Source organism: Phoca vitulina, unplaced genomic scaffold (assembly GCF_004348235.1).
Source record: "Phoca vitulina isolate PV1807 unplaced genomic scaffold, GSC_HSeal_1.0 scaffold7, whole genome shotgun sequence".
NCBI lineage: Eukaryota > Metazoa > Chordata > Mammalia > Carnivora > Phocidae > Phoca > Phoca vitulina.
Window position 1 is genome coordinate 1,573,741 of NW_022589710.1, and position 19,309 is coordinate 1,593,049.

Below are 19,309 nucleotides of genomic sequence, written 5' to 3' on the forward strand. Positions count from 1 at the left end.
GGACAGAACTGGGACGTGTAGACAGAGAGGTCCACATGTGTGCACATGAGGCCCCTCACAGTACAAGATGGTGTCAGGAGTGGGAAAAGAAGAGGGCCCAAGGCCAGCGGCCCAACACATCCTATCCCCATACCACCACATTCTACTGTAGAATCCTGAGGACTCCGAATAAAGTCCAAATCTGAATTCAAATTTGAACCAAATTCCAGACCATTATGTATATATTTATCAAGGTAGAAGAATAGAACATATTTTATTTAAGAGTTTCTTAGCATAAGTTCTACATTTTAAATGTTTAAACACAAGGGGGCAGCTGGCTGGCTCAGTCAGTTAAGCAACCGACTCTTTTTCGGCTCAGGTCAAGATCTCGTTTTCGTTTTTGTGGAATCGAGCCCACGTCAGGCTCTGTGCTCAGTGTGGATTCAGCTTCAGATTCTCTCTCCTCTCCCTCCTGCTCTCTCTCTCTCTCAAATAAATAAATAAAATATTTTTTTTTTAATTTAAACACAAGGTTTGTGAGCCTCTATTTGCACTCTTTTTTAAAGTTGTTTTTTTTTTTTAATTTACTTAAGTAATCTCTACACCTGACATGGGGCTCAAACTCACGACCCCAAGATCAAGAGTTGCATGCTCTTCGCTCTTCCAACTGAGCCAGCCAGGTGCCCCTATTTGTACTCTTGCCCCAGGCCCCACATATGTTAGGGAGGAGCCTACATGAAAAGAAACCATTATAACTGAGGTGAGTCCCATGAAGGAGAAGGGCAGGCACTAGGAGATTTTATTTCATGAAGACGTAATCTAATGGGGGAGCGGCATCCCGGGGACAGCTTGCCTAATGAAGACATATTAAACTGAGACTGGCCGGGTGAGTAAGAAGTGACCATGTCTGGGGGTGTGGAGAAAGGGGGGATTCCAAGCTGCAAGAACAATATATGCAAGGACTCTGGGCAGGAAAGAGACACATGTACAAAATGAACAAATAAAAAGACCAACATAGCCAGAGAGTAGAAACCAAGAAAGTGGGAAGAATGGTAGTAGGTGAGGGTAAAGATATCAGCAGAGCCTTATAGTCCAAGTTTAGGATTTGGGCTTTATTCCAAGAGCAGTGAGAAGCTACTAAAGAACTTTTGGCAGGACTGTGACGTGATCAGACTGTGTTTGAAAAGATCACTTTGGATCTAGTGTGGAGGAGGGCAAAATGGAATCAGAGTCAGATTTGGGGGCTCATGCAGTATCCAAGTTGAGTTTAGGGGATATCTTAAGCTGGAAACAAACTCTGAGATGGAAACTTGTGTAGTTCCCTGGGGTGGGGGTAGGGGGAGGACTTTTAAAAGCAGAGAGAGGGGCATCTGGGTGGCTCAGTCGTTAAGCATCTGCCTTCGGCTCCGGTCATGATCCCAGGGTCCTGGGATTGAGCCCCACATCGGGCCCTCTGCTCAGCAGGAAGCCTGCTTCTCCCTCTCCCACTCCCCCTGCTTGTGTTCCCTCTCTCGCTGTGTCTCTCTCTGTCAAATAAATGAATAAAATCTTTTTTAAAAAATAAAATAAAATAAAAATAAAAGCAGAGAGAAAAACAGGACTGGACAGCAGGAAAAGCAGAAATGTTCTGCAATTGCAACAGAGACTTCAGCTGACCCCATAGGAGCTCTGGAGCTCGGCTGGACCAACCTGAGGAAAGGGGACCAGGCCTTGTATCCCTGCATCAACCAGTCACTGGATGCATGCTGCACCAGGAGAGGGGTGTTACCCCCAGGTAGTGCTCAGGGAAGTATTCAGCTGTGAGCCGTTAGCAGCCAACACTCCAGGGCTGGGACAATGAGCACCTGGATCCTGAAGAGGGGGTCTAGGTGGCACACCACAGCATCCACTACAGGGGTTCTGTAGGATGTCCAAAGGCCAGACCCAGAGGGCCAGGGAAGAAGATGCAGACCAGGGCAAGGCTGGTCACACCCTGCCCCCTGGCGGTGGTATGCCTCCAACACTGTGCCCGCTGGTAGACCAAGCTGGGAGAGGGCCAGGACGGGTGTACGATTGTAGCAAGTAAAGGGAATCAACACTACAGGGAAACCCTCAGGGAGCCCCTAAAGTTAAGGAAGGACATAATGGGGGAGAAGGATTCAGGAACGTGAGACTTGTTTATTCTTTTATTCAAACAGCATTTATTAGCTGCCTATTATAGGCCAGATTCTGCCAGAAACTAGGATAAAAATAAGACTAAAATTTGGGTCCTTCTTTCAAGGAGCTAACACTTAAGTAGGGATTACAGAGATACAAAAGTAACTATAGTAAAGTGTGAGAAGTTCAAAAACAGAGGTATGTATACAGTATAAAACCAATACACATGAGATAGATGTTAATTCTTAGAGTCAAACTGACTTCACGTAAGAGGGGATGTTTAATTTAAATCTGAAGGGCAGAAGGGGTTGGCAGAAGTGTTCTGGAAACTGCAGTTGAGTATGTAGGTGGCAAGTAGGAAGGTGGCAGTGATAATGTTGGATAAACAGGAGCCAGATTACAAAGGACATCAGTTGCCACGTTGTAGGAAGCCTCGAAGGGATTTTAAGCCTGAAAGTGATATGATCTCACCTTTTTAAAAATTATAAATCAAGGGGAAAGTATAGGATTGGAAGGGGAAAAAAATAACCTGGTAACGAGAGTCAGAAAGGCTTTGATTCAGACTCCATTTCTCCTGCTGAGCAGCTATGTGACATTGAGCAGATGACAACCTCTCTGGGCCTCAGTGTCCACATCCGTAAAATAGGATGATTGTGAAACTGCATGAAATGATGCATGTAAAACTGCTGGCACAGAGCCCGGCCTGGTGTCCACACAATAAACATTCTCCCTCTCTCTCTTAACTCATCAAAGTGAACTTATGTGCAGAGTTTGGAGGGTAGCTGGCTAGGAGGGAGAGTGGGTGGCATTTGGAGAGGCAGGAGTCCAAGAAGTATCTTGGAAGATATCACCCGAAGCCAGGTGAGAGGTAAGCCCTGAACTAAGGCAGTGGCCATGGGGATGGACATAGATTTGAGAGCTAATTAGGAAGTACAACTCCAAAGGTCCTGGTGTCTGATTGGCTATGGAAGAGAAGAAAGGAATAGCCTAGACTGATTCAGGTTCCTCTGGGGCAACTGCCTAGATGCTGGTGCCATTCACTGAGATGCGGAACCATGAGAACAGCTGCAGGATTATGAAAGAAATGATGACCTTTGGCAGATCCATGCTGCCCCTGGCGTGCACACCTTTAGGACTAAAAGGTGGCTAAAGAGGCAGCTGTTTGAAGCGGAGTAGGTGTGGACAGAGCTTGGATATAGGGCCTGGAGGAAAGAATCCCAAATATACACGTGAGGTTGAGTCCAGGATGGGGGCTGGGTGAAGAGATAGAGAGCCAACAGGAAGCCCAAGGCTGGAGGCCAGCTCTCCTTGTCCTGACATGTTCTAGCACAGAACTCTGAGAAACCTGAGAATCAGGATTATTTCTGTTGCAAATGGCAGAAATCCATTGAAAATTAGCTTGAGTGAGAGAAGAAATTTTTTGACTCTTACAACCGAAATCAGGGATCTGTAGCTCTCCATCCCTCTGCTCTGCTTCCTCCAGGCTGGCTTCCATCTAGGGTAGGTTCCTGCTTTGCAGTGCCAAGCTGACACCCAGCAGCTCTAGGTTTATATCCTACCAGGCTCAGCAACCCCAACAGGAAGACAGCCCATTTTAAAAGTTTACAAAAAAAGCCCCCAAGAGGGACCTCATGCCCATCCCTGAACATTCCCAATCACTGTGGCCAAAGTGAGGAACATACAAATTGGCCAAACTGAGAGCATACCCACAGGAGCCCTGTATGATCACATGGGCTGGGGAGGTGGTTCCCCAAAGGAACATCAGGGTGCTACTACCAAAAAGGAGGTGTCAATGCTGGGCAGGTGCCTACCATAGACATGTTTGAGTTTGAGTTACTATGGCATTTGGGGTGATACTTAGTGGTCTCAAGTTGCACGGAGATGTCTGGATGGAGACACAACTTGAGAAATTATCTGAGGACCATATGTGACGGTCGGGTGGGACAGATTAGTTCTCCAGGGGAATGTGGCAAGAACAGCCAGGACAGAGGCCCAAAGGAAAGACTCTGGGATGGAGAGGCACCACCATTTCACGGTGAAGCAGAAGAGAGCCCTCATGGGGCGCCTGGGTGGCTCAGTCATTAAGTGTCTGCCTTCGGCTCAGGTCATGATCCCGGGGTCCTGGGATCGAGCCCTGCATCGGGCTTCCTGCTCAGCAGGAAGCCTGCTTCCCCCTCTCCCACTCCCCCTGCTTGTGTTCCCTCTCTCTCTGTATCTATCTCTGTCAAATGAATAAATAAAATCTTAAAAAAAAAAAAGAAGAAGAACAAGAAGAGAGCCCTCATTAGGAGGAGAAGAAACAGGGATTTGGGAGTTGGGGACCAAGGGAACCTTAGCCCTGTGACCCTGGAAAACAGAAAAGCCTGGGTCTCAGAGTGGCCAGTCCCCAGAAGGGAAAAGGCAATGTCCAGTTTCTGGACTTCCAGCCTCCGTGGGCCCCCGCCCTGGCCTCGCCCCTCGTTCCTGGTTTGTTTGCCACCCCAGTGTCTCCCAGCCCCTATCTCTCGGGAGCAAGAGTCCTCAAAGTTACATCATGTGCAGGGGACGAGGCGGGGCGGGGGGCGGGGCCTCGCGGAGGCGGGGAGCCGAGGGGCCCGGCTGTCCAATGGGAGAGACGGGTTTAGGGACTAGGATGCGGGGCGTGGGGCGGCGCCTGGGCGGGCCTGGGGCCTGGAGCCCGGGGACCCGGGGAGCGGGCCGAATGGCAGGGCGGAGAGAGGGTCTCGCCGGCCCTGCTAGGTTCCGCCCCTGCGCCCTCCCGCCCGCCTCCTTTTTAAGCGCCTCCCGCCCAGCCTTCGCTCCCGCTCGCTGCGCTCCCTCCTTCCCCGCCTTCCTTATCTCCCCGGCTCCGCTCGGTTCTCGTGGCCATCCCGCAGCCCCCGCCCAGGTGCCATGGCCGCTGTGTACCGCCCCGGCCTGCGGTGAGTGAGCCCCAACCCGGGGCCGACCCGCACCTTCCGCCGCGCTCGCCCCCTCGGGGCGGACAGGGGCGCTCTCCTGCCCGCCCGCCTCCGCCCGCTTTCCCGGCGGAGGAGGCGGCGGGCCGGGGGCTAGTGTTTCTCGATCCCCGGCCTCTTGGGCCGGGCGTCTCGCGGGAGATCAGGGGCGGCCTCTGCTGCTCTGGGTCTCTCCGCTTCCGTCCCCTCCTCCCTCTCCCTGCTTTGCTGGTCTCTGACCGCGCCGTCTCGACCTGCCACTCTCAGAACTTCCTCCCCCTCCTCTCTCGCCCCCGCGGAGCCCTGTCTCCTCGTCTCTTCCTTTCCTTTACAGATGTAACCCCTGTGCCCCAGTTGCGATCAGAAGTGATAGGACCCTGGGGTCAAGGGTGCATGAATCCCTGGGGGATTGAGCTCAGAGCTCCCCAAAGAAGGTAGAAGGTAAACCTCTATTACCCGGCCTCCCGCGAACTGGGCCCGGTGCAGCCCAGGGACCTAGGGCCAGGGGAAGGAGGGAAACAAGGTGGAGGAGGGGGACAAGTTGCCTTCAATTCTGATATGGCTGGCTTTGGCCCCTGTCCAGGACGGGAGCCCCTAAGCCCTGCTCCCTTTTCACAGCTTCCTGTCTGTCCTCTGTAGCCTCCCTTCTTCCCAGCATTTGTCCCAAAGTCTGAGCTGACCCCATATCTCTCCCACAGCTGGTTCCACTTTGCCAGCCCTTGTGGGTGGTCTCTGGAGCAGAGGAAAAGGAGAAGGTCCCACTTAGGGGACTGGAGGGGAGTGGGGGAGCATCACCAGAGACTTCCTGAACCAGGCCCCTTGCAGAGAGAAGCTCTCCCCAAGACTGGGTGCCTTTCAAATGAATGCTCAGGAACAACTCTCCAGGTTCCAGGAGTCCTCTTCCTCTGCCCCTGTGGCCACCCTGGGTTTCCATCCTGCTTTCTCTGTTGGAAGCCAGCCCAGGTCCCACTCTAGCCAGGCTCCAGCTCCCACATCCATGGTCTGAGGGTCCTCCCTTCCCCAGGCTTACAGCCTCTGAGTTTGAGCTTTTTGCAGTCTGATGTGCACCTCCCCCCCCCCCCCCGCCCCCGCCCTTCTGCTAACACCCAGAGCTCTCTAGGCATGTGACCTCTAGGGGGAGGGGCAGGGGCACGCAGTCCGTTGTGTGGAGCAGTTTCTGGTGGGCAAGGCCCTGGCATAGGAGGAGGGCAACTTCCCTCTCTTGGCCTTTGCTCTCTCTGGGTCACTCCACCCTGGGTCCAGGCCAATCAGAGTAGACCCTGCTTCTCTCTCTCCCAGGAGTGTGAAGGGACAGACAACAGGGACCCTGCCCTCCTGGGAATGGGCACGAATCCCAGCCAGTGATATTCCCCAACAGTCAGCCTTCGGCCCAACTCAAAGACACCTACCCAATGGCAACATCTTATGCAACCCTTGTTGGCCCAGATGGGCAGCCCTGGCTCTGATGCCTGGAACTCCAATATCCAGTTACCCACTCTCTGTGCAAGAGCCCTATTCTAGAAACCTGGGACTGTCCCATCTCAAAGCCTGGGTCCTTTGCTGAGGCTTTCACAGTCTTATAGCATACACACCTGAAGAAAAAAGTAAAAACAGCTGCTTTTTTAACTTATAAAAATTATGCTTTAGAAGGGGAAGAACAGGGATGAGAGCTTCAAATACCAGACACATGAAGCTGTCACCTGGGCAATGGGGCACCCCATCATTTCCAGCAGCGACCAGACACAGTGAAACGTGGACACAGGCTTAGCCTGCAATAACCTCAGCATTCCTCCACATATACTCCCCACAGCCAGGCATGTGCCTGTAGGGTCATTGGCCAATACCTGTCCCTCACTGAGACTTGTGAAGGCCGCTAGATACATGTGGCCCGAACCCATCCCACACACCTATTCCGACCTGCCCTTTAAGATGCCTGCGCCCAGACCCGCTCTAGCACGCTCCCCGGCAGCCCTCAAGCTTCTTGTCCCCTTGACTTGCCTGGCTTCCATGAGAACACCCCGCTCATTCCCTCTCTGTTTCTTGTCTTGCAGGCTTAGCTGGCCTGGGCTGAGCCCCTGGGGCTGGTCATCATGGCGCAGCATCCAGACCCTGCGAGTACTCAGTGGAGATCTGGGCCAGCTGCCTGCTGGGGTGCGAGACTTTGTGGAACGCAGTGCCCGCCTGTGCCGACCGGAGGGCATCCACATCTGTGATGGCACCGAGGCTGAGAACACTGCCACGCTGACCCTCCTGGAAAAGCAGGGACTTATCCGAAAGCTCCCCAAGTACAACAACTGGTACGCCCTGGGCCCCATGACCCATGAGATGGGGGCAGCTGCTTGGACTGGGCCACTTTGGATTTACCAAGACAAAATCAAATTTAACGAGACCATCCCAATGGAAGGAGCAAGCATGGGACCTTTAGGGGAAACAGAATCAGGAATTAGTAGGATTGGTCTGTATTTTTATGTTAAGGAGAGAAGCTAATATAAGTAAAAACCTTTGTCTTTTTTTTTTTTTTTCTCTCCCAAGTTCAGAGAGTTTTTGCCAAGGGCTTTTAGAAGGCTAGGCCGAGGGAACTACCCCCTTAGATGGGACAGAATCTGGAGGAAGCTACTGAGGTGCAAATGGATGGGAAGAAATCAGGCCCACAGAAGACCTAGAGTTAAAGTTGGACTTGAGAGATTGGGTTGGGGGATGAGGGAGATCGGCTGGCTACATCTTCCTGATAACTCCTTCTCCCCCAGCTGGCTGGCCCGCACAGACCCCAAGGATGTGGCACGAGTAGAGAGCAAGACGGTGATTGTAACTCCTTCTCAACGGGACACAGTGCCCCTCCCCGCTGGTGGGGCCCGTGGGCAACTAGGCAACTGGATGTCCCCAGCTGAGTTCCAGCAAGCTGTGGATGAGAGGTTTCCGGGCTGCATGCAGGGTAACCGGGGCAGGGACACAGAACCAGGAACACTGAAGGTATGAACAGGTTAGAACCCTTCATCCAGGTGGCATTTTCCTCCACAGGCCGAACCATGTATGTGCTTCCGTTCAGCATGGGTCCCGTGGGCTCCCCACTGTCCCGCATCGGAGTGCAGCTCACTGACTCAGCCTACGTGGTAGCAAGCATGCGTATCATGACCCGGTTGGGGACGCCCGTGCTCCAGGCCCTGGGAGATGGCAACTTTGTCAAGTGTCTGCACTCTGTGGGCCAGCCCCTGACTGGGCAAGGTGAGCGCTTGCCGTGCCTAGGGGGGAACACAGACTTGCTTGCACACGGAGGGAACCCCAAATTCCACCCATCCTCATTAGTGAAACACCTAAGTCCCCAAATCTAGGGCAGCAGTCTGGGCTGGGGGTGATGCCGTGTAGGCAGACCAGTTTGCCCAAGATTGAGGAGAAAAGTCATCTGTCCATATCCCAGAAGAGGGACACGGGAGCTGATGGGTAGTATGAGGTGGGGGGCCTTAGCCACTCATTGGCACCGCCACTGCTCCTAAGTGTCTCTCCCGCCAAGCCCGATCCCTCCAGCCCCTAACGCCCCAGTTCCTGATGCCCCTGCCAGCAGTCAGCCCTATGACCCCATTGTCCCCAGGGGAACCGGTGAGCCAGTGGCCATGCAACCCAGAGAAAACCCTGATTGGCCACGTGCCTGACCAGCGGGAGATCGTCTCCTTCGGCAGCGGCTACGGTGGCAACTCCTTGCTGGGCAAGAAGTGCTTTGCCCTTCGCATCGCCTCTCGGCTGGCCCGGGATGAGGGCTGGCTGGCAGAGCACATGCTGGTGAGGGCCTGGTGAGGATCTGGGCAGCTGCGGGGAGCAGGGCGAGGGCGGGGCCTGGCCGGCAGCCTTAGCCTCACCTCCCCACTGCCCGGGGCCAGGCTGGTGGGCAGGGACTCCGCCCCAGTGACCGAAGCCTTGGCCCCAGGCTGCTGAACATTGAGGGGGCTTTGACTTGCCGCCAGCCCTGTGGCGAGGTGTTGGCACCTGTTTCATGAATAAACGTTTGTCCTCCCTGTTAACTCCTAGCTGTTTTTCTGTGCAGACCATAACTGACCTCTGGTGACTCCTTGTTCCCGCTCTCCTCAACACACAGATCCTGGGTATCACCAACCCTGCAGGGAAGAAGCGCTACGTGGCGGCCGCCTTCCCCAGTGCCTGTGGCAAGACTAACCTGGCCATGATGCGGCCAGCACTGCCGGGCTGGAAAGTGGAGTGTGTGGGGGATGACATCGCCTGGATGAGGTTTGACAGTGATGGTGAGAGGCCCTTGCATCATACTCTCGGTTCTGGCTCTTACCGGAGTATAGGAGTCTCCCCTCCGCTGCTCCTGGCGGACCTGCCCCATACCTCCTGGTAGTCCAGCCACCCCAGAGACAGAAAGTCTTTCCCCATCAGATCTGGGGACCAGCTCAGGGCAAGGAGGAGCAGAGCAGAACCTTCCATGGCTGCACCTCTCACCTCTTCCGGGTTGGCCCTTCTTTTCTGTCACTTCTCCTAACAGGTCGACTCCGGGCCATCAACCCTGAGAATGGCTTCTTCGGGGTGGCCCCGGGCACCTCTGCCACCACCAATCCCAATGCCATGGCCACAATCCAGAGTAACACTCTTTTCACCAATGTGGCTGAGACCAGTGATGGTGGAGTGTACTGGGAGGGCATTGACCAGCCTCTTCCGCCTGGTGTCACCGTGACCTCCTGGCTGGGCAAACCCTGGAAACCCGGTATGTGGTGTGGGGGAGTTGTGACACAGCCCCTCCGGGCTCAGCACCTTGATGACGTAAAAGCCTTCTCCACAACCTGCAGCCATCCTCCAGGACCTCTGGGAGGCCCAGGAAGTTATGACTAGTCCCAGTTTCCAACCCCAAGCAAGATCTCAGGTCAAGTCCCATCTCCACCAAGTACTGGCTTTGGGACCTGACTAAGTTGCTTACCCTCCTGAGCTTCAGTGACCCCATCAGTTAAATAGAGGTGGTTACCAACGTACCTATCTCGTAAGGCTGCTGGAGGGCTAAATAATGCATGCAAAGAGTTTAGCACAGTGCCGAATACATAGCAAATTCTCAATAAAAATAAGCTGGAATTTTTTTTTTTTTTTTTTTTAAGATTATTTATTTGACAGACACAGCGAGAGAGGGAACACAAGCAGGGGGAGTGGGAGAGGGAGAAGCGGACTTCCCGCTGAGCGGGGAGCCCGATGCGGGGCTCAATCCCAGGACCCTGGGATCATGACCTGAGCCGAAGGCAGACGCTCAACGACTGAGCCACCCAGGTGCCCCAAGCTGGAATTTTTTTTAAAAAGGAAAGGCAAGGACTGTTTTGAAAATTTTTACACAAGGAATTGGGCTCAAAGCACAGTCCATAAAGTTTGACCCATTAGGAAGGAGGAAGCCTGCCCCTCCCCCTGCTACTTGGCTCCCACCATCCCCTGTATAATAACCATTGTCTGAAGGTCAGTTTTGGGACGCCTGGGTGGCTCAGCCTGTTAAGCAGCTGACTCTTGATTTCTGCTCAGATCATGATCTCAGGGTTGTGAGATCAAGCCCCCTGTCGGCTCCGTGCTGGTGCTTGGCGGGGAGTCTGCTTGAGATTCTCTCTCTCTCTCTCTCTCCCCCTCTGCCCCCACTCTAAAATAATAAATCTTTAAAAAAGACCCTTCCCCATCCCTCTAACACACACACCCCAATCCACCTTCCAGGGGAAATCAGACCAGCTCTTTAGCCTCTTCTTTTTTTTTTTTTAAAGATTTTAAAGCCTTCTTCTCCCTCTCCCACTCCCCCTGCTTGTGTTCCCTCTCTCGCTGTGTCTCTCTCTTTAGCCTCTTTCTCAACCCTGTCATTGCCCCTGGCGCCTAGCAGTCCTGCTCCTCCCCCACCCCTGACTCTGGACCTTCTGCAGTCAGAGAGCCCGGAGACCTAGGGATGGGAGCAAAGAAGGGCATGCTGGGGACGGCATGCTTGTGGTCGCTGAAGCCTACATTCACGTTTTCCGGGCTGGCCGAGCATGCTCCCTCCTTATCGAATCACCCCTCACTGTCTCCACCACCGTCATTAAGCCCTCCATGGCCTCCCCACCCAACTGAGAAACCCAAGAAACTTTCCTACTTCCCCACAGGCTCATTCTCCAACCCTTTCATCATCTCTAGCTTCACGGGTATAACTAGGGCGTGTTGTGCCTAGCTGCAATTCTGGGAATAATACCCTGTGCAGGGACCTGAATTGGGGGCTGATGGAAGGGCACGAGGCGCTTACATGCAGGTGGAGGCAGGAGCTGGGGGTGGAGAAGGGGACACGGGGGTGGGAGGGGGGGACTGGCTCTAGAACTCCCTTGGCCCCCCCCCCCAGGTCTGACCAGCAACCTCCAGCAGAGAAGACACCATGTCGCTTCAGGGCCCCCATGGTGATACTTTATACATATGCCACTGATTTGGTCCCATTCCTTCTCCAGGGCACCTGATGGGGCCACATGACCTACGCTCCTCAGGTTATGCCTGCCCAGGTTATGTCTGACTTCCTCCAGCCCTATCACTCTGTTTGGGTCTGAGCAGACCCAGGGAAATCACCAAAATTCTGCTAGCTTCCAAATCAATTCCTGTTTACATTCCGATACCTCAGAAGATCCCATCTTCCCCTATTTGCTGATGGAAAGTCAATTGTCTGAAATACTGATCTGATGGTCTCAGTTTTTGCTTTAGGTTTGAGTGTTTGCTTAAATAATAATCCCATAAATAAAGAAACCACTTCTGGGATAAATTTTCTGTTCTAACCTTATGCCAATAGCTAAGCCCCTTCTCTTGAGCACTGGTAATGCCAAGTGGCTATAGCTTGGCATAGACGGTAGGGTCTTGCTAAACCCCAATGCCTTGCCCACTCTTTCTCACATAGCTCAGCTGGCAGCACCGTTTAGATAAATAACCTGATCTTTTGGGGGAGATGTCCTGGCTCCCTTCTCCCTGCTCCTTACCACACGAGGTTGCAGGGCGTTGATGACGCAAACAGAAATTGTGCAAGAGTGTGTGCAAAAGTATGTGTGTGTTGGGGGTGGACAAGTCCTTGGAAGTGATAGTAGTTGTATTGTCCCTGCCAGGAGACAAGGAGCCCTGTGCACATCCCAACTCTCGCTTTTGTGCCCCGGCTCGCCAGTGCCCCATCATGGACCCAGCCTGGGAGGCCCCTGAGGGTGTCCCCATTGATGCCATCATCTTTGGAGGCCGCAGACCCAAAGGTAAGCATCATGTGGGCTCCATGCCTCCTCAGTAAAGGGTCTGGCTCTGTCTCAGGGCCCACCCCCTCTTGTACTTAAAGCCTCAGCCTGGATTGCCACTGTAGCTATCTGTCTCTAGAGCTGTCCCCTGGAGAATGCAAAACTATGGGGAGGCATACGGTTTGAAAATGGGATAGCAGAGATCCTAGGTGAGCGAGACCAGGAGTCAAGATCACCAGAAGGGATGGAGTGAGGGTCCAAAGAAAAAAGCTGCCTGTGACCCTGTTCACCCGTGTTCTAGGAGTACCCCTGGTATATGAGGCCTTCAACTGGCGCCATGGGGTGTTTGTGGGCAGTGCCATGCGCTCTGAGTCCACTGCTGCGGCTGAACACAAAGGTGAGTGCCCTCCCTGTGCCCCTCTCCTGTGTGCCCACATCGCTGCTTCTCTCCCTTCCTGAGCCAGGCCTTCCTTCTGCCTGCCCTGCCCACGTGTCTCTTTTCCCAGTCCCTTCTCTTCACCCTAATCTGAGGAAGATTCCAGAGCCACCAAAGTTTCACCACTCCCTCCAGCCGGAGGCAGGGTGCCCTTCTCTTCTCCAGTAAGGAGGAAGAGGCCTTACCCATCCTGCTCCCCTCCCCAGGGAAGATCATCATGCATGACCCATTTGCCATGCGGCCCTTTTTTGGCTACAACTTCGGGCGCTACCTAGAACACTGGCTGAGCATGGAGGAGCGCAAGGGGGCCCGGCTGCCCCGCATCTTCCATGTCAACTGGTTCCGGCGGGATGAGGCAGGCCGCTTCCTGTGGCCAGGCTTTGGAGAGAATGCTCGGGTGCTAGACTGGATCTGCCGGCGGCTAGAAGGAGAGGACAGTGCCCGAGAGACACCCATCGGGCTGGTGCCGAAGGAAGGCGCCTTGGATCTCAGCGGCCTGGGAGCCATAGACACCACCCAGCTGTTCTCGCTCCCCAAGGACTTCTGGGAACAGGAGGTTCGTGATATTCGGAGCTACCTGACCGAGCAGGTCAATCAGGATCTACCCAAGGAGGTGTTGGCTGAACTGGAGGCCCTGGAGGGACGTGTGCGCAGAATGTGACCTGAGGCTCCAGGCTAGCAAGAGAGCACAGCAACCCCCATCCCATCCCAGCCCCCATCCAGGGATAGGAGAGCCACCAGGCTTGCAGAAAATATGAGCGATTTGATACAACCAACATCTGGGTGCCGTGAGACCAGGCCACAGACCTTCTCCGACCCTCGGTCCAATAATAAGAGATGGTCATTTATTTTCCACAACTTTCGTGCTGTTTTCATTCCGCCTGTCTTCACGGGCTTATAACACCAATTCCACAGTCTTCTTCCTGCAGCCCTCCAGGCAGCCAGCGCCCCAGTGCAGCCTGGCCTGGCCTGGCACAGGCTGCTGGTAGCCAGGACCTCACTCACAGGCAGCTCTGCCACTGCGCCATAGAAGTAGGAATTTCTGGGAGAAGGTGCATCGACTCTGTGTCCCGAGGTCTTAAAAAGATGGAGGTTTCCGCGAGCTGCTCAGTATAGCTTCCAGGCCTAAAATTCCCAATCTCCCACTTGGAGACACAGCAGCCTCTAGAACCCCATTCCCCAGTGAAGCAATTCCATTGTCAGTTGTCAGACCTGTTCTTCCTCCTGGCTGACCTGAAATTGGGACTCTCAGAGCATTCGTGGAGGCTCATCCAATAATAAGACAGCTAACACTCATAGTGCCTCCTGCGTGCCGGCTGCTGTTCTGAGCAGCTTACAGAACAACGCTTTGAAGCAAGTGCCATATTACAGGTGAAGAAACAAAGGCACAAAGAGGTCAAGTCATTGCCCAAGCCCACAGAGCTAACAGTACAGCCAAGGGTAAACGGTAACTGCATAGACATCTCTCTTAGCAGCATAGGCTTGTAGAACTATAAGGACTTTAGATGGCCCCTATTCCGTGCTTCTCAAACTTTAAAGTGCATATGAATCCCCTGGGGATCTTGATAAAATGTTCGTTCAGCAAGTCTGGAGTGGCTGGAAGATTCTGTTTCTCTTACAAGCTCCTAATTGATGCTGATGCTGCTGGTCCGGGGACCATAGTTTAAGTGGCAAGGCCTTGGCCTAAATCCTCAGAAATCAGCTTTAGAGGGAAACCACAGAGAGTGATGATCATCCATAAATCAGGGGCATCAGATGAGGGAAAGCTTTGCCTCTGATCCGAATCAGGCTGAGTGAATGTATAAACTGAGCTTGGTAAGATGGAAGTCTGTACCCAGAAAATGAGAATAAACTTCACCAAGATGGAATTACTGGGAATGGCCTGAAAACAAAACACTGGAGGAGGAAACTCCAAGTGGTTCATAGAGAACAGCCAATAACCAGCTACAATGTGTAGGCAGAAAAGAATCTAAGGTCAGAGTGGATCAAGTGCTAAAACACAGTTAGCAATGGAGTCTATTATACTTAAAAATATATCGCCAAATCCTCAGCTTCATGAACAGCATGTGATAACTGAGAATAGGATCAGAGGCAGCATAGCACTGATGTTAGGCACACAGCGTCAGGGTGCCTCTGAGTGTCTTCATCTGTAAAATGGGGATGTGCCTGCACCTCAGTGTTGTTAGGGGGATTAAAAGGGTCACTCAACTATGCCACTGACTGACTATATGTTAGCTGCTCTCACCTTTCCACTCTATATTGATTAGAGGCCCTAGAAGCCTATATCATATATTCCTGACTCTACAGATTAAGAAGAAGATGAACAATGTAAATAAAATTTAGGGCAGAAAAAAATAGGTTTGGAAAGAAGTCCCTCCAGGAAAAAGGCAGGGAACTGGGGTTCCAGGCCCCTCCTGGTATCTAAATGCTCAGTGATGTGAAGGTATGAGCCTTAAAAATGATTTCGATGATTAGAATAAAATTGGGCTGCATGCCCTGCAGCTGCAGACACATGATAAAATACAGTTAACACATTTTAACCTTTTTATTTTATTTTTAAGTTATTTATTTAAGTAATTTCTATACCCAATGTGGGGCTTGAACTCAACCCTGAGATCAAGAGTTGCATACTCTTCTGAGCCAGCCAGGCGTCCCCAACCTTTTTATTTTAAAATAAAACACAGGTACAGAAAACCATGAAAAACAAAGGTATAGTTTAATAAACTCTTAACAGAAAGTGAACACCCTTTAAACCATCACCCAGAGAAAGAAACAGAACTTGGCAGACACCCAAAGTTCCCCCACCCCCCTCGCTGGGTTCTTCGTCTTTATCACAGCCCCTCCTTCCTGGCATAAATGGGTACTATGGTGTCTGATAATCATGTCCTTTGATTTTATTTTTGTAGTTTTATCATCCAAATGTGGATCTTTGGCCATTATAGTTCAGCTTTGCCCATTTTTAAGAATTTCATTTGCTTTTGGGGCGCCTGGGTGGCTCAGTCGTTAAGCGTCTGCCTTCGGCTCAGGTCACGATCCCAGGGTCCTGGGATCGAGCCCCACATCGGGCTCCCTGCTCCGCGGGAAGCCTGCTTCTCCCTCTGCCGCTCCCTGCCACTCTGCCTGCTTGTGATTCCTCTCTCTCTCTCTCTCTGTGTCAAATAAATAAATAAAATCTTTAAAAAAAAAAAAAAAAAAAAAGAATTTCATTTGCTTTTGAAGTTTCTTTCAGTCTTCCTTTCTTTTCCCTCAATTTAACCATTGAAGCATCCAGACCTAGATGCTCAATGCCTAGATTCATTAATTTACTAGGGATTTCAAAACAGTCTTATCCAAATTCTGTCATAATTGTTGGAATAGTTTTACAAAAAGACATCCCTTCAGGGGTGCCTGGGTGGCTCAGATGGTTAATTAAGCGTCTACCTTCGGCTCAGGTCATGATCTCCAGGTCCTGGGGCTCCCGGCTCAGTGGGGAGTCTGCTTCTCCCTCTGCCTCTTCCCCCTGCTCCTGCTCACGCGCTTCCTCTCTCAAATGAATAAATAAAATCTTAAAAAAAAAAAAAAAGACATCCCTTCATCTTCTATTTCATTACCCTCTGATACAGTTCATAGAAAAACAGCAAGATAATGGATTCTTTTCCTATGTTTATCATCTTCACTATAATGATTTGGTTTCCTATCCTGCAAAAGGGTGAACAATTAGTGACACACTCACACCCCATTATGAACTCATGGATTTAAACATACTTAATGTTTATTAAATTATCCTTTTAATGCTCAAATTGTCCCAACTTTGGCCTGAGAACTTGGCCTCTGAGTCCTTTTGACATTACCCTGATAGTGTTTCCTGGCTTCTTGCTATCTGATAAGTTGTTCAGGTTCACCTTGTACATTTCCTGCCCCAGACCTGGAATCAGCCATTTCTTCAAACTCTGGTTGCTTTCCATGGGAAATGGTATTTTAAGATCTAAGTGGTAGGAGTGTACATTGCTATAAGATTGGTCCATTGTTTCTAGATCTTTTCAATGGATAGGGATAGTAAATCACCTCAAGAGTTCATACTGATAGCTCCTACCCAAATTCCTGGCTAAAGGGTTTTTAACGTCTTCTGTATCACATCTGTACCTCCTATCCGCCACAAAAAAAAAAAAAAAAAATCTGGTTCTCAAGGACACAGGCCATGAGAGTATTAGAAATCCCATAATTACTCAGTTGCTTTACAGTCAACAGATTTGAAGTCCCGGGTAAATTAGCATACTTCCCCCTTTCCTTCTACACAGCGGGCTACAAGAAGATAATATATAAACACGTGTCATCAGTCACTTCAGAAGACAGAAGTTTCCCTTGTGTAGCCCAGAGATGGATACGTGTCCCAGAAGCTTTGCGCAGTCGCCAGGCTGGAAGGTGGGGTGGGGGAAAGGGAGGACAGGGTTAGCCAGAAAAGGAAAAAGGTGCTCTCTTCTCCTCTCTAGCCTAGCCCGCCCTCTAGTGGAGATGCTAATGAGGAGGAAACAGCCAGAGGCGGGTCAGACAGAAAGTCAACTAGCTGACATTTACTTAGCAATCACTAGAACAGGTCCTAAAATGGGTGCAAAAGGTAGAAAAGCTCTTTGTGGCTTTAAGTGGCTTCAAGTGTAGCTGGGAAAAGCATAAGCTGCCCAAATGAAAAGCACTTTACAAAATGTCACCAAGCAACATGCCAAATTTCAAAATCATGACAGGGAAGGTCAATAAAGTTTCTCAAAATGACTTAATTATAATTATTTTAAAAGAAAAGCTATTTTCTTTCAAGGGAACACATAGTATATCCTAAGATATAAATGCTCATATACATTTAAAAAGTATTATAGGGGTGCCCGGGTGGCTCAGGTCATGCTTTGATCATACTATACCTTTGTCATTAGTTCATGCAAGGCCTTCCCCATTTTATTATTTGTTTAATGACATAATGAACCTGGATTTTTTAGACCTTTTTTAAAAATATTTTATTTATTTATTTGATAGAGAGAGACACAGCGAGAGAGGGAACACAAGCAGGGAGAGTGGGAGAGGGAGAAGCAGGCTTCCCGCCGAGCAGGGAGCCCGATGCAGGGAGCCCGATGCAGGGCTCGATGCAGGGCTCGATGCAGGGCTCGATCCCAGGACCCCGGGATCATGACCTGAGCCGAAGGCAAACGCTTAACGACTGAGCCACCCAGCCACCCCTTTTTAGACCTTTTTAATGGGGAACTGAAACCATATTATTTTTGCATCCATCACAACATGCCACCAGAAGAACTGACCATCTTTTTAAAAAACCTACCGGGGCGCCTAGTGCCTCAATCGTTGGGCATCTGCCTTCGGCTCGGGTCGTGATCCCAGAGTCCTGGGATCGAGCCCCGCATCGGGCTTCCTGCTCGGGGGGAAGCCTGCTTCTCCCTCTCCCACTCCCCTTGCTTGTGCTCTCTCTCTCTCTCTCGCTGTGTCTCTCTCTGTCAAATAAATAAATAAAATCTTTAAAAAAATAAAATAAAATAAAAATAAAAAACCGACCAATGAAACTTGCACAATTTCCCATGGCATAAAAATAGAAGACTGCATCATTCTAATGATATGTCTGTGTCTACCATATGGACCTTAATTTATATAACCAATATCCACCAGTACTGTAGTATATTGGGCCTATTTGTTTCCAGTGTTTTACTATTATCACTAATTGCTATGCTGAACATAAATCTTAAGGCTAGATTTAGCATATAGGTCCCAGCTAGATTCCTGAAGTGGTGCCACTGGGTCATAAGGGAGTCCACTGATAGAGACAAAGTTTCCCCCAGATAAGAAATTCTCCTGGGAAAGTGCAAAGGTGGAAACAGCACAGACTTTATGAGCATATTTGCTTGGCAGAAGTAACATAAAATGAGGCTGATTAAAAAAAAAAAAATAGACAACCAGGTTTGGAAGTTTGTATTTGAAACAATAACAATACTGAAAACCACTTGTAGGTTAAGAACTAAATGCTATTGGAGAAAAATATTTCCAGCAGATCAACTAGGAGAGGCAGGAAGTAATGAAAATTTGATTTTGGGTGGTGATGGTGAAAACAACTTCAACTAATTAAAGAATCTATAAGACTCGAAGAACTGTATTTAAAGGGCAAACAGGAGGGAAAGATTTTGTTTGTTTTAATGATTTCAGATTTTCCAGGCTGGATAACCCAGAAACCACAGAATCCTAAGGTCTCAATAAATGTCACAGGGAAACTGACAGTAAGTTACCTGACCATGAGAGGTGGGTGACCGGCAGAACCGACTACATAATTAGTAGAGCCCAGAGCAAGACGAAAATGCGGGGTGCTGGTTCAAATATTAAGAATTTCATACGGCGATAGCAGGACATTAAATCAAACATGGGGCTCTTCTAAGCGCAGAGCCCTGCACAGATCGCACGCCCATATGAGGCCAGCTCTAGTGACCAGAGACGGTAAGCTCGGCTCTAGATGTCTGGAGACGAAGAAGCGCCCCGGTCTGACCACACCCTCGCCCTCCCAGGGAGGGTGAGCGGCAGGAGAGCCCAGGGGAACTAAGCGCCCTCGCACCCATCCCTGATCTTAGAGTGCCCTTGGGAGAGCTCGCAACACTTCTAAGAGTGTGGAC

At 50.8% G+C, this 19,309-nt stretch overlaps 1 protein-coding gene across 2 annotated transcripts; it reads left to right on the forward strand.

The window, feature by feature from the left end:
- The first annotated feature begins 4,771 nt into the window (after positions 1–4,771).
- PCK2 (phosphoenolpyruvate carboxykinase 2, mitochondrial) lies at positions 4,772–13,435 on the forward strand. 2 transcript variants are annotated; one of them, XM_032404786.1, is made up of 11 exons: positions 4,772–5,036; positions 5,386–5,492; positions 7,103–7,348; positions 7,799–7,983; positions 8,070–8,273; positions 8,638–8,825; positions 9,139–9,301; positions 9,547–9,765; positions 12,128–12,265; positions 12,546–12,641; positions 12,887–13,435. In XM_032404786.1, the coding sequence occupies exons 4-11, from the start codon at positions 7,926–7,928 to the stop codon at positions 13,339–13,341; spliced, it is 1,521 nt and encodes a 506-aa protein (XP_032260677.1). In that variant the 5' UTR covers positions 4,772–5,036; positions 5,386–5,492; positions 7,103–7,348; positions 7,799–7,925; the 3' UTR covers positions 13,342–13,435. The 2 variants fall into 2 exon arrangements, with proteins under 2 accessions (XP_032260677.1, XP_032260676.1); XM_032404785.1 differs by lacking the exon at positions 5,386–5,492.
- The last annotated feature ends 5,874 nt before the right edge of the window (positions 13,436–19,309 follow it).